General features: G+C 39.8%; 3 protein-coding genes and 1 long non-coding RNA gene across 5 annotated transcripts in view; 3 read left to right on the top strand and 1 right to left on the bottom strand.

Moving 5' to 3' along the window:
* LOC108638296 (keratin, high-sulfur matrix protein, B2D-like) overlaps nt 1–13426 on the top strand; it is a 14277-nt gene continuing 851 nt past the window's right edge. The window contains exon 1 of the mRNA XM_018065087.1: nt 1–185. Coding sequence (XP_017920576.1) covers nt 61–185 — 125 coding nt within the window. The 5' untranslated portion in view covers nt 1–60. The remainder of the gene's footprint in view (nt 186–13426) is intronic.
* On the top strand, nt 5037–6004 carry LOC106503215 (keratin, high-sulfur matrix protein, B2D). Its single transcript, XM_013972070.2, is given in 2 exon segments — nt 5037–5369; nt 5371–6004. Coding segments are annotated over 2 exon segments (549 nt in total). The 5' UTR covers nt 5037–5096; the 3' UTR covers nt 5647–6004.
* The window catches only part of LOC108638291 (keratin, high-sulfur matrix protein, B2D-like), an 11317-nt gene continuing 5857 nt past the window's right edge, over nt 7967–13426 (top strand). The window contains exon 1 of one of the 2 annotated variants that reach the window (XM_018065079.1): nt 7967–8599. In XM_018065079.1, coding sequence (XP_017920568.1) covers nt 8014–8592 — 579 coding nt within the window. In that variant the 5' untranslated portion in view covers nt 7967–8013 and the 3' untranslated portion in view covers nt 8593–8599. The remainder of the gene's footprint in view (nt 8600–13426) is intronic. The other variant, XM_018065080.1, reaches the window with a different exon arrangement.
* Nucleotides 8025–9189, bottom strand: LOC108638303. Its single transcript, XR_001919749.1, has 2 exons — nt 8277–9189; nt 8025–8126 (listed from the first exon to the last, which is right to left on the bottom strand). It is a non-coding gene; the product is annotated as an uncharacterized LOC108638303 (long non-coding RNA).

Below are 13426 nucleotides of genomic sequence, written 5' to 3'. Positions count from 1 at the left end.
GTCCATCAAAGCTCAAAAACTTCTCTTAACAACCCTCCTCTCAATCTAACCCCTGACACCATGGCCTGCTGTTCCACCAGTTTCTGTGGATTTCCCATCTGTTCCTCTGTTGGGACCTGTGGCTCCAGCTGCGGCCAGCCAACCTCCTGCCAGACCAGTTGCTGCCAGCCAACTTCCATCCAAACCAGCTGCTGCCAGCCAACCTCCTGCCAGACCAGCTGCTGCCAGCCAACTTCCATCCAAACCAGCTGCTGCCAGCCAATCTCCATCCAGACCAGCTGCTGCCAGCCAACCTGCCTCCAGACCAGTGGCTGTGAGACCGGCTGTGGCATTGGTGGCAGCATTGGCTATGGCCAGGTGGGTAGCAGCGGAGCTGTGAGCAGCCGCACCAGGTGGTGCCGCCCTGACTGCCGCGTGGAGGGCACCAGCCTGCCTCCCTGCTGTGTGGTGAGCTGCACACCCCCGTCCTGCTGCCAGCTGTACTATGCCCAGGCCTCCTGCTGCCGCCCATCCTACTGTGGACAGTCCTGCTGCCGCCCAGCCTGCTGCTGCCAGCCCACCTGCATTGAGCCCGTCTGTGAGCCCACCTGCTGAAAGCAAGGCTGCTGATTTTCAACTTGAAAGTTCAACTTCAGTCCATGAAGTAATTATCTCTTCCACCATCCTTGAACCATTAACAAGTTCTTGAACTTTAATCAAAATTTTATGAGGGGTTACCAAATATTTGGGCTTCATAGACTTATCTGATTCCATTCAATACTAAAAAGATGTTGATTTCTCCTCTAAGCTGACCAAAATACAAATATGACCCAGTAAATGGGAAAACCAGTTTGAGTCAGGATTGACTTTCAGCAAGCCTCCTCTTCACAGCTCGTTGCTGCCAAGGCTGAGGAAGAACCATCTCTCCTTCTCAGATACATTCACCTCCTAAACTCCACCATTTTGCAAACTGCACTTCTTATGAAAAGGGAATAATATACAAAGATCTAATAAAATATATACATTTGATACAGCAAACTTATCTCTTTTTCTTCACTGAGTGTTGCACAAAAGATTCTAATCTGACTATATTCCATGCTATTCTTCTTATACCATGTTAGGAAATATGATCAAATCCCAGAGAGGTTAATCCCCATAAAAAGCACAAACTAAAAAAAAATTGAGGGTTTATCAATAGGGGGGTGATTGAATAAAATGTTGTATGATCATACTCTGGAATATTACATGCTGCTTAAATGACTAATATGCACAATCAAGATGAAATGGATAAATTTCTAGAAACACACAACATACTGAAACTGAATCATGAGTAAATAGAAAATCTGAACAGATGTATAATTAATAAGGAGATGAAATCAGTAATAAAGTTTCTCAACAAAGAAAATTCTGGTACCAGAAGTTTTCACTAGTGAATTCTGTAAAACATTTAAGGAAAAATTAAGCACTAGTCCTCCTAAGATTCTTCCAAAAACTTGAAGATAAAGAAACTCTTCTAAATTCATTCTGCTAGACCAGCATTACTCTAATACCAAAGCCAAACAAAGAAAATACAAGAAAGGAAAGTTACAGACCAATATCCCTGATGAATACTGACACAAGAAATATCAGTGAAATATTATCAAACAGGATTCAACACCACATTTAAAAAGACTATACACCATGACCCAATGAGATTTTGTCCTAGGATACAAATATGATTTAATATATGAAAATCAATCAATGTAATACATCATATAAACAGAATTAAGTGAGGGAACATTTGGTTATCACAATAGATGCAGAAAAAGTATTTGAGGTAATTCAATAACCTTTTGTAATAATAAAAAAAAAAAACACTCAACAAACTAGAACTAGAAGGAAACTGCCTCAGCACAACAAAAGCCATACATGAGAATCCCACATGAATATCATACTCAACAGTGAAAAACTGAAACCTTTCTTCTAGGTCAGGGACAACAGAAGGATGTCCACTTTCACTTATTCTATTTAATCATAGTACTAGAAGGCATAGCCAGAGCAATTAGGCAAGAAAAAGAAATAAAAGTCATAAGATTTACAATTGTCTCTATTTGCAAATGATGTGATATTATAAACAGAAAATCTTAGATTCTACCAAAAAAATGTTACAAATTTAGTTAAGTTTTTGGATATGAAATCAATACATAAAGTTTCTTGCACTTCTATACACTAACAACATTCTGTCAGAAAGAAAAATTCAAGAAACAATCAAATTAACAATAGCATTAAAGAGAATAAAATACTTATGAATAAACTTATCCAGGATGTGGAAGGTCTGTACACTGAAAAGTGTAAGATGTGAATGAAAGGAACTAAAGAAGATACAAATAAATTAAAGCTAGTCCATGCTTGTGGCTGGAAGAATTAATATTGCTTAAATGTCCATACTACCCAAAGCAATCTATAGGTCAATGCAATCCTTATTAGAACATAATCGCATTTTCCTCAGAGATAGAACAAACTATCCTAAAATTTGTGTGGAACCACAAAAGGCCCTGAATATCCAAAGCAATCTTGAGAAAGAAGAACAAAGCTGGAGGCATCTTACTCCCTGATTTCAAACTACACTACAAAGCTAGAGTAGTCAAAACAGCATGGTACTGACACAAAAGCAGGCATAGAGACAAACATGAAACAGAACAGAGAGCCCAGAAATAGCCCTCATCTATATTGTCAAGAGATTTGCAGGAGAAGTGCCAAGAACATTCAGTAGGAAAGGACAATCTTTTCCACAAATGGTGTTGGGAAAACTGGATATCAACATGCAAAAGAATGAAGCTGGACCTTTATCTTAAAACTTCTACAAAAATTAACTCAAAATGGATCAAAGACTTAAATAAGAGTTAAAACTATAAAATTATCTAAAGAAAACATACAGCAAAAGCTTCATGATACTGGATTTGATGATTTCTTGCATATGACACCAAAAGAACAGGCAACAAAAGTTAAAAATAAACTGAACTACATAAAAATTAAAAACTTCCCTGCATCAAAGGACACGCAAAGAGTCAGACACAACTTAAGTGACTGAACAACAATAACAATTAACAAAATGAAAGGGCAATCTGCAGAATGGGAGAAGATATTTGCAAATCATAGATTCCAGAATATATAAGAATCCCTACAACTCAACAAAAGGAACACCAACTCTAAAACAACAACAAAATTTGGGCAAAGGATATGAATCCACATAACTCCAAAGAAGATATACAAATGGCAAAAAAAAAAAAAGACCACATGAAAAGATGCTCAGTGTTATTGATAATTAGGAAAATGCAAACCAAAACCACAATGACATACCACCTCACATCCATTTGAACAGCTATTCTTAAAACACTCAAAAAGTATTGGCAAGGACATGGAAAAATTGGAACCCTTGTGCACTGCTGGTGGGAATGTAAATGATATACCCACTATGGGAAGCAATATGACAGTTACTCAAAAAATCAAAGATAGAATTACCATATGATCTAGCAATTGTACTCCTAAGTATACACCCCAAAAAATTGAGAGCATGTTCTTGAAGAGATATTTGTACACTCATGTTCCTGCATGATTAATTATAATAATTAAAAGATGGAAGCAGCCCAAGTGTCATTGATGGATGAATGGATAAACAAATTGTGGGATATGCACATAAAGGAATCTTATTCAGCCTTAAAAAAGAAGGAAATTCTGTCATACTCTTCAAGGTGGATCAATCTTGAAGACATTATGCTTAGTGAAATAACCCAGCCACAAAAGGACAAATACTGTCTGATCCAATGTAAATGAGGTACAAAGAGTGGTTGAATTCATCAAAACGCAGAGTAGGATAATGATTGCCAAGAGTCTGGGGAGGGGAGAATGGGGAAGTGGTATTTAATGGATACAGAGTTTCAGTTTTGTAAGATAAGAGTTCTGGAGATTGATTGCACAACAGTGTGAACATACTTAACACTAGTAGAGTGAACTATTAAAATTTGTTAAGATGGTAAATTTTATGTTGTATATATTTTATTAAAATTTTTTAATAATAAATAGGTATAGTGTGTTAGTCATTCAGTCATGTCAAATCTTTGCAACCCCATGGACTGTAGCCTGCCAGGCTCCTCTGTCCTTGGAGTTCTCCAGGCAAGATTACTGGAGTGGGTATCCTCCCAGCCCAGGGATCAAAAGCAGGTCTCTTGCATTGCATAAACAGGTATAAGAGATTCCAACTCTACTAAGTTAAATGATGTATATGTGCATACTCTGGTTTATGTTTGCAAAAGCAGGGAGAAATGTGATAGAACATGCCCTAAAACTGTTAACATTGATTATCTCTGAAGAACTAGTTTTGGGAGGGATGCGTATGTTTTGGGAAAAGGGAGAATAACATTAATTTTTCTTTATATGTCTGCATACTCTTTGACTTATTAAAATGTGTCTTCATTGCTATCTTATTACTTTTAAATTAGCAAAGTCAGAAAACAATCTACAGGAAAAGTCACTAAGGGTTTCGGTTGAGAATGTGTGCATTAATAACAAAAATACTAGTTAGAGAGAGTGCTGAGGATCCTGTAGCTTACACAAATGGAGCATAGAAAGGCATGCTTCTTTTGATGTTGATGACTCAGGTGATAGTTCATGTTCTGGTGACACTAATAGACATTCCAAGTCTAGACAAATTGTTTACAAAATCATGATCCTTAATTGAATGACCACTTAGGAAGGGAATGTTCAGTTTAGACAAAGTCTGCCTAAAGGCTATCAAAGAACATTTATGACAAAGCAAGCCAGGGCAACGGTTAGCCAAAGTCTAATCTATCACACAACTTCCATGATGAGTCTTGGCTTGACCCAAAGGGCAAAGAAGAAACATAATGAGATTTAATTGAACAATGACAAAAGCAGGCTATTCAAAATGCTATTTATAACCTTAACAACTCAAATATTAGCCAATCAGAGACTGAATTTCAATGGTATCCAGGAAAAACGCTAAATGTTAGGGAAATAACATAGCTCTACAGGATATATAAAAGGACAGATGTAGGAGGTGTAGCCAAAACTCAAAAACTTCTCTTAACAACCCTCCTCTCAACCCAACTCCTGATACCATGGCCTGCTGTTCCACTAGCTTCTGCGGATTTCCCATCTGTTCCACTGGTGGAACCTGTGGCTCCAGTCCCTGCCAGCCGACCTGCTGCCAGACCAGCTGCTGCCAGCCAACCTCCATTCAGACCAGCTGCTGCCAGCCAACCTCCATCCAGACCAGCTGCTGCCAGCCAACCTCCATCCAGACCAGCTGCTGCCAACCGATCTCCATCCAGACCAGCTGCTGCCAGCCAACCTGCCTCCAGACCAGTGGCTGTGAGACCGGCTGTGGCATTGGGTGGCAGCATTGGCTATGGCCAGGTGGGCAGCAGCGGAGCTGTGAGCAGCCGCACCAGGTGGTGCCGCCCTGACTGCCGCGTGGAGGGCACCAGCCTGCCTCCCTGCTGTGTGGTGAGCTGCACACCCCCGTCCTGCTGCCAGCTGTACTATGCCCAGGCCTCCTGCTGCCGCCCATCCTACTGTGGACAGTCCTGCTGCCGCCCAGCCTGCTGCTGCCAGCCTACCTGCACTGAGCCCATCTGTGAGCCCACCTGCTGTGAGCCCACCTGCTGAAAGCAAGGCTGCTGATTACTTAAGAATGAAGGGGGAAGCAAAACAAACCTGCGCTGATCTCTGAAGAACCGTTCAATTTTTCTTGGGTGCTAAGTATCATGAAGTTTCTAAGCTGCTCAGAAATGAAAGTCTTAGGACACTTTTGAATGTTCTGAAATAGCACACTGAAAACAGGCCTCAACCACGGTGTCTGGATTTCCTGCCTTGCTTGAGCAGAGTACCAGACTTGAGTAGCTCTTCATTTCAGTGACATCTCCGATCTCTTTCCTCTCTCTTGTTCCCATATATTTTCAGACCTGCTTTCTCCTTCAATATCCTCTGTTAATTTCAAATAAAATATTTAAACTTGCAAAGCAAACTGAGTTATTTTCTTCCTTCTACCTTCAAGAGTGAATTTGACAGTAATGCTAAGGCATGAGCATAAAGTCTAAGCCAGAGAGATTAAATACAAATTACATTATACTTAAATCTATTGCTTAGCAAAATGCTCCATGCATTAAATAATCTTTGTAGTTGTTCAAATACTTACCTGATCTAATCTGTTGTGAAAAGAAAGAAAGTGAAGTCATTCAGTCGTGTCCAACTCTTTGCAACCCTATGGACTGTAGCCCACCAGAGTCCTCTATCCATGGGGATTCTCCAGGCAAGAATACTGGAGTGGGTTGCCATTTCCTTCTCCATGGGATCTTGCCAATCCAGAGATCAAATCCAGGTCTCCCCACACTGCAGGCAGACTCTTTACCCTCTGAGCCACCAGGCTCTTTTTACCTAACATTTTCAGATTGATCAAAGCTACAGATGTAGTCCTATCATATTTTAATCTCTTTCTGCTTAACAGACTAGATGTTCTCCTTCATGCAGGCCCCATATCTAAAGAAATTGTATTACCTATTAACTAGATTTCAAAATATCAACCAGATACTATCAGATACTATCTATTTTCCAAGATCATTTATGTTCAGTTCCTATACCTTAGCCTATTATATTCTTCCCGCTGATTCCCAAATTGCTCTCTAAGTTTCAAACCCAACACTAACTGCCATTAACTGTATTTTTATGGTGTATCTATGGTCTCAATGAGAATAGAACAAATAGCTGCAGAGATAGCCAGTGAGTTCTACCATCACCATTCTAATGGATGTGTCAGACACATCCATTAGAAATCTGAAACAACTATGTATTTTATACTTTGCAGCCCAATCTGAAAAATGTTCTCAATAAATGCACACACATCTGGAACAAAAAATACCTCTTAAAATTTAATTTTTTCAGTTCTTAAGTATGTGAGCACAACATACAAAACACAATAGGAGAAAACGTAGAACACATTGAGAACAATATTTTTGAGACAATTACAAGCTCCCGGCACTCACCTCTATCATTCAGTTGGTGGCAGTGATAGGTCACACACAAGATTACTTATTTCAGAGAAGAATAAAGTAGATACAGTGCACCCTTCAAAATGTCAGAGCTTATCGATGCTTCTCCTTAAGACTTAGTTCAACTATTAAATACAAAAAGATGTCAGCTTTTCCTGTTCCCTTTTGACAATAATAAGGACTGCTTCATGAGAGGCACTACAGCTTAAAAGTTCTATTTAATCATTTATAAGTGGTATAGACACTCATGAATCATGCCTTTTACTCCACCCATTGAAAATCAGATTCAATAAACATTTATTAAGGTTCTACCAGAAGCGAAGCACTGTGGTGGTGATCTTTCTGTATACTATATCATTTGGTTCACAAGGAAATATTTCTGGCCTGGAACACAAGTAATATTTACACATTTCAAATTGGTTGAAATCAAAGGAAAAATGATGGTGATTTATTTGATGTTGGAATAAATGAGTTGGAAGCTTTTAATTATGTGTGACCAAAGGTACCTTTCAATTCAGTGGATGTCTTGATGTTCTAAATTCAAGAGAATTCAGTCTATATATTCAAGAGGGGGAGAAAAAAAAATAGCTAAAAACAGCACAATTACTCTTAGCCTTAGAGACCTGGGACAGAGAATCACATGGAATAACTACCTCTACAAAATGAGGGTGTTGACATGGACAAAAATGGGAGGGCTCTTTGAACATGGAAAACCACAAACCTATTCCAAAGAGCAAAGGACCAATATGAGGAGTCCAAATGAAACTATAAAACGAAGTAATTTCTAAACTGCTGTTCATAATGTATCATAGGTATTTTAATGTAAGCCAATCAGAGGACCACTGAAAAACAAATTTATACAAAAACAAGGAAGATATGCCAAGAATTTTATAAATAGCAGCTAGCGCAGATATATAAAAGGCCTGACACAGAAGTCACCACCCAAAATCCTCCAAGCATTGCAATTCTCAGCCCAACTCCTGACACCATGGCCTGTTGCTCCACCAGCTTCTGTGGATTTCCCACTTGCTCCACTGGTGGGACCTGTGGTTCCAACTTTTGCCAGCCAACCTGCTGCCAGACCAGCTGCTGCCAGCCAACCTCCATTCAGACCAGCTGCTGCCAGCCAACCTCCATTCAGACCAGCTGCTGCCAGCCAACCTCTATCCAGACCAGCTGCTGCCAGCCAACTTCCATCCAGACCAGCTGCTGCCAACCGATCTCCATCCAGACCAGCTGCTGCCAGCCAACCTGCCTCCAGACCAGTGGCTGTGAGACCGGCTGTGGCATTGGTGGCAGCATTGGCTATGGCCAGGTGGGTAGCAGCGGAGCTGTGAGCAGCCGCACCAGGTGGTGCCGCCCTGACTGCCGCGTGGAGGGCACCAGCCTGCCTCCCTGCTGTGTGGTGAGCTGCACACCCCCGTCCTGCTGCCAGCTGTACTATGCCCAGGCCTCCTGCTGCCGCCCATCCTACTGTGGACAGTCCTGCTGCCGCCCAGCCTGCTGCTGCCAGCCCACCTGCACTGAGCCCGTCTGTGAGCCCACCTGCTGTGAGCCCACCTGCTGAAAGCAAGGTTGCTCATTTAAAATTGCCCAGGACACAGTATCTCTGAACAATTTATCGCCTCAACCACCCATGGACAGCTAACAAGTTCTTAGTCTCCCATTTGGGTTTTTGTTATGGGCGCTACCGAGTATATGAGTTCTATCTGATTTCATTCTACAATGAATATCTGGACTTTCCACGGCAGATGCTGCGTACCACCTGCTCATCATCAAATTGCTTTGGCTATACTATTTCTGATTTTCATGCAAGATTGAATATTGCTGACATGTTGTGGAATTTATCCTTTTGAACTGTCCACAAGCCTATTTCTCCTGCTTTATGATCTATTTTTAGCTTCTGTTTGTCCCCAAATTTTTGCAACATCAAAGGCACCAGAGTATAGATAAGTGACATTTTCAGATGTCACCAATGAGAATAGAAGCTCTTCACCCACTGTTCAGCTTCTAAGAAGGAAACGAGACTTTTCCATTTTTTAGCACCTGATTCCATCCTCCTCTTTGCCTGTTGGCTATTTCAATTATATCTGTGATTCAGTGTCTTCTGTAATTTTTTAATAAATGTTACATACTGGGCAAAGAAATCACGGTCTTTGTGTCCACTTACACATAAAATGGGTTAATTTCTTCTGATTAAAAGATGCCTATTTTAAAGAAATACATTTGTTTCTTTCTGAAAGGGACTGAAGTCATATACAGTGTAATAATTTAGTCATTTTTCCAGTAAAAGTTTATTGACTACCACTTCTAAAGCAAGAACTAAGAAGATCAGAAAGATGAAAAATTGGTTCTTATCCTTGAGGACTTTATTATCCAACAAGAAAAAGTATATGTGAAAGTAGTTACATACAATATGGCAAGATAAATTGTATTCCCTTAGCAGCTGATAGAAGAAACTCTCTCTGTCTCAGGGGCAGACGCTTTTGTGGCCAGTATGCCTTGACAGTCAACTTTCTTTCTCTTTTTTTTTTTCAAACCTGGCTGTATCTATTTATTTTATTTTTTTGGAGGCTAATTACTTTACAATATTGTACTGGTTTTTGCCATACATTGACATGAATCAGCCCTGGGTTTACCTGTGTTCCCCATCCTGAACCCCCTCGCACCTCCCTCCCCATCCCATCCCTCTGGGTCATCCCAGTGCACCAGCCCCAAGCACCCTGTATCATGCATCGAACTTGGACAGTGAACTTTCAACAGGTACATCCACATGGAAAGAAGTGTGTTAGCAACCCCAAAAGCCCAGAGAAGAATGTAAAATAAATTACACATGAAACAAAGAGAGGAACATTTTTTACTCCATAAAGGGAGTGAAGAAAAAAGAGAGGAGAGATCTAGTTCAGGAAGTTATGAACATTACTCTCTTTTTTGTCCTTTTGCATTAAATCACCAAACTAACAAAATTCTCGTGTATAGATCATCTTTCCTACGAAAACCAGTGAAGGAAGTCAGTTTCCTGTCTGGATTGATTCAAGGAAAGATGGAGTTCAGCCCAGGAGCCAGACAGAAAAGTGGGACCACAAGAAAGTAATGCCTCAGGAACACTCAGAAATTGTAGAGGTGATTTGATAGGCATTACTGTGGAAAGTAATATCTTGGTTATGTAGACTTCAGAGAAAACAGAAGGACCAGCAACAGGATTTCAAAATGGAAGTGATCACTTTGAAAACAAGAAGGGACTATCCTGGGGGAAGCATCAGAGAAGGCTTCACAAAGAGGTGATCTTTGAAGTGGACTTGAAAGTCATTCTAAATGTAAGGAAAAGAGTTAAACACCTTGTCAGTCGTATCACTAGCAAATATTTTTTTTCCATTTGGTAGGTTGTCTTTTCATTTTGTCAATGTTTTCCTTTTTTGTGCAGAATCTTTTAAATTTAAGTTATTTATTGGTTTATATTTGGTTTTATTTCTTTTGCCATAGGACACAGATCTAAAAAAATATTACTATGGCTCATGTCAAAGAGTGTTCTGCCAATATTCTCTTCTAGAAATTTTAAAGTTTCTGGTCTTACATTTAGGTGATTTTGAGTTTATTTTTGTATACAGTGCAAGCAAATGTTCTCATATCATTCTTTTATGTGATATGTAAAAAGCCACAGTCATCAAGACAGTATGGGTACTGGCACAAAGACAGAAATATAGACCAATGGAACAAAATAGAAAGCTCAGAGATAAATCCACACACCTATGGACACCTTATCTTCGACAAAGGAGGCAAGACTATACAATGGATTAAAGACAATCTTTTTAACAAGTGGTGCTGGGAAAACTGGTCAACCACTTGTAAAAGAATGAAACTAGAACACTTTCTAACATCATGCACAAAGATAAACTCAAAATGTATTAAAGATCTAAACGTAAGACCAGAAACTATATAACTCCTAGAGGAGATCATAGGAAAACACTCTCTGACATACATCACAGCAGGATCCTCTATGACCCACCTCCCAGAATATTGGAAATAAAAGCAAAAATAAACAAATGGGATCTAATTAAAATTAAAAGCTTCTGCACAACAAAGGAAACTATAGGCAAGGTGAAAAGACAGCCTTCTGAATGGGGAGAAAATAATAGCAAATGAAGCAACTGACAAACAACTAATCTCAAAAATATACAAGCAACTCCTGCAGCACAATTCCAGAAAAATAAATGACCCAATCAAAAAATGGGCCAAAGAACTAAATAGACATTTCTCCAAAGAAGACATACGGATGGCTAACAAACACATGAAAAGATGCTCAACATCACTCAGTATCAGAGAAATGCAAATCAAAACCACAATGAGGTACATTTTCATGCCAATCAGAATGGCTGCGATCCAAAAGTCTACAAGCAATAAATGCTGGAGAGGGTGTGGAGAAAAGGGAACCCTCTTACACTGTTGGTGGGAATGCAAACTAGTACAGCCACTATGGAGAACAGTGTGGAGATTCCTTAAAAAAACTGGAATTAGAACTGCCTTATGACCCAGCAATCCCACTGCTGGGCATACACACTGAAGAAACCAGAATTGAAAGAGACACGTGTACCCCAATGTTCATTGCAGCACTGTTTATAATAGCCAAGACATGGAAACAACCTAGATGTCCATCAGCAGATGAATGGATAAGAAAGCTGTGGTACATATACACCAATGGAGTATTACTCAGCCATTAAAAGAATACATTTGAATCAGCGCTAATGAAGTGGATGAAACTGGAGCCTATTATACAGAGTGAAGTAAGCCAGAAAGAAAAACACCAATACAGTATACTAATGCATATATATGGAATTTAGAAAGATGGTAAATGATAACCCTGTATGTGAGACAGCAAAAGAGACACAGATGTATAGAACAGTTTTGGACTCTGTGGGAGAGGGAGAGGGTGGATGATTTGGAGAATGGCATTGAAACATGTATAATATCATATAAAACGAATCGCCAGTCCAGGTTCAGATGCATGATACAGGATGCTTGGGCTGGTGCACTGGGATGACCCAGAGGGATGGTATGGGGAGGAGTGGGAGGGGGTTCAGGATGGGAACACATGGTGGCATTCATGTCATGTATGAAATTAATGTATGTACAATATTATAAAGTAAAATAAAATAATAAAATAAAATCAATGTATTTGGTTGCCATACATTTACAGAGAAAAATCCCGCCACAGGGTGTATATTTTTTTTTATTTTATTTTTTATTTTTTTTACTTTACAATATTGTATTGGTTTTGCCATACATCAACATGAATCCACGGTGTACATGTGTTCCCATCCTGAACCCCCCTCCCACCTCCTCCCCATCCCTCTGGGTCATCCCAGTGCACCAGCCCAAGCATCCTGTATCATGCATCGAACCTGGACTGGCGATTCGTTTCTTATATGATATTATACATGTTTCAATGCCATTCTCCCAAATCATCCCACCCTCTCCCTCTCCCACAGAGTCCAAAGACTGTTCTATACATCTGTGTCTCTTTTGCTGTCTCACATACAGGGTTATCATTACCATCTTTCTAAATTCCATATATATGCGTTAGTATACTGTATTGGTGTTTTTCTTTCTGGCTTACTTCACTCTGTATAATAGGCTCCAGTTTCATCACCTCATTAGAACTGATTCAAATGTATTCTTTTTAATGGCTGAGTAATACTCCATTGTGTATATGTACCACAGCTTTCTTATCCATTCATCTGCTGATGGACATCTAGGTTGCTTCCATGTCCTGGCTATTATAAACAGTGCTGCGATGAACATTGGGGTACACGTGTCTCTTTCAATTCTGGTTTCCTCAGTGTGTATGCCCAGCAGTGGATTGCTGGGTCATAAGGCAGTTCTATTTCCAGTTTTTTAAGGAATCTCCACACTGTTCTCCATAGTGGCTGTACTAGTTTGCATTCCCACCAACAGTGTAAGAGGGTTCCCTTTTCTCCACACCCTCTCCAGCATTTATTGCTTGTAGACTTTTGGATCGCAGCCATTCTGACTGGTGAAATGGTACCTCATTGTGGTTTTGATTTGCATTTCTCTGATAATGAGTGATGTTGAGCATCTTTTCATGTGTTTGTTAGCCATCTGTATGTCTTCTTTGGAGAAATGTCTATTTAGTTCTTTGGCCCATTTTTGATTGGGTCATTTATTTTTCTGGAATTGAGCTGCAGGAGTTGCTTGTATATTTTTGAGATTAGTTGTTGTCAGTTGCTTCATTTGCTATTATTTTCTCCCATTCAGAAGGCTGTCTTTTCACCTTGCCTTATAGTTTCCTTTGTTGTGCAGAAGCTTTTAATTTTAATTAGGTCCCATTTGTTTATTTTTGCTTTTATTTCCAATATTCTGGGAGGTGGGTCATAGAGGATCCT

Source organism: Capra hircus, chromosome 19 (assembly GCF_001704415.2).
Source record: "Capra hircus breed San Clemente chromosome 19, ASM170441v1, whole genome shotgun sequence".
NCBI lineage: Eukaryota > Metazoa > Chordata > Mammalia > Artiodactyla > Bovidae > Capra > Capra hircus.
This window is presented reverse-complemented; position numbering and strand designations above follow the sequence as displayed.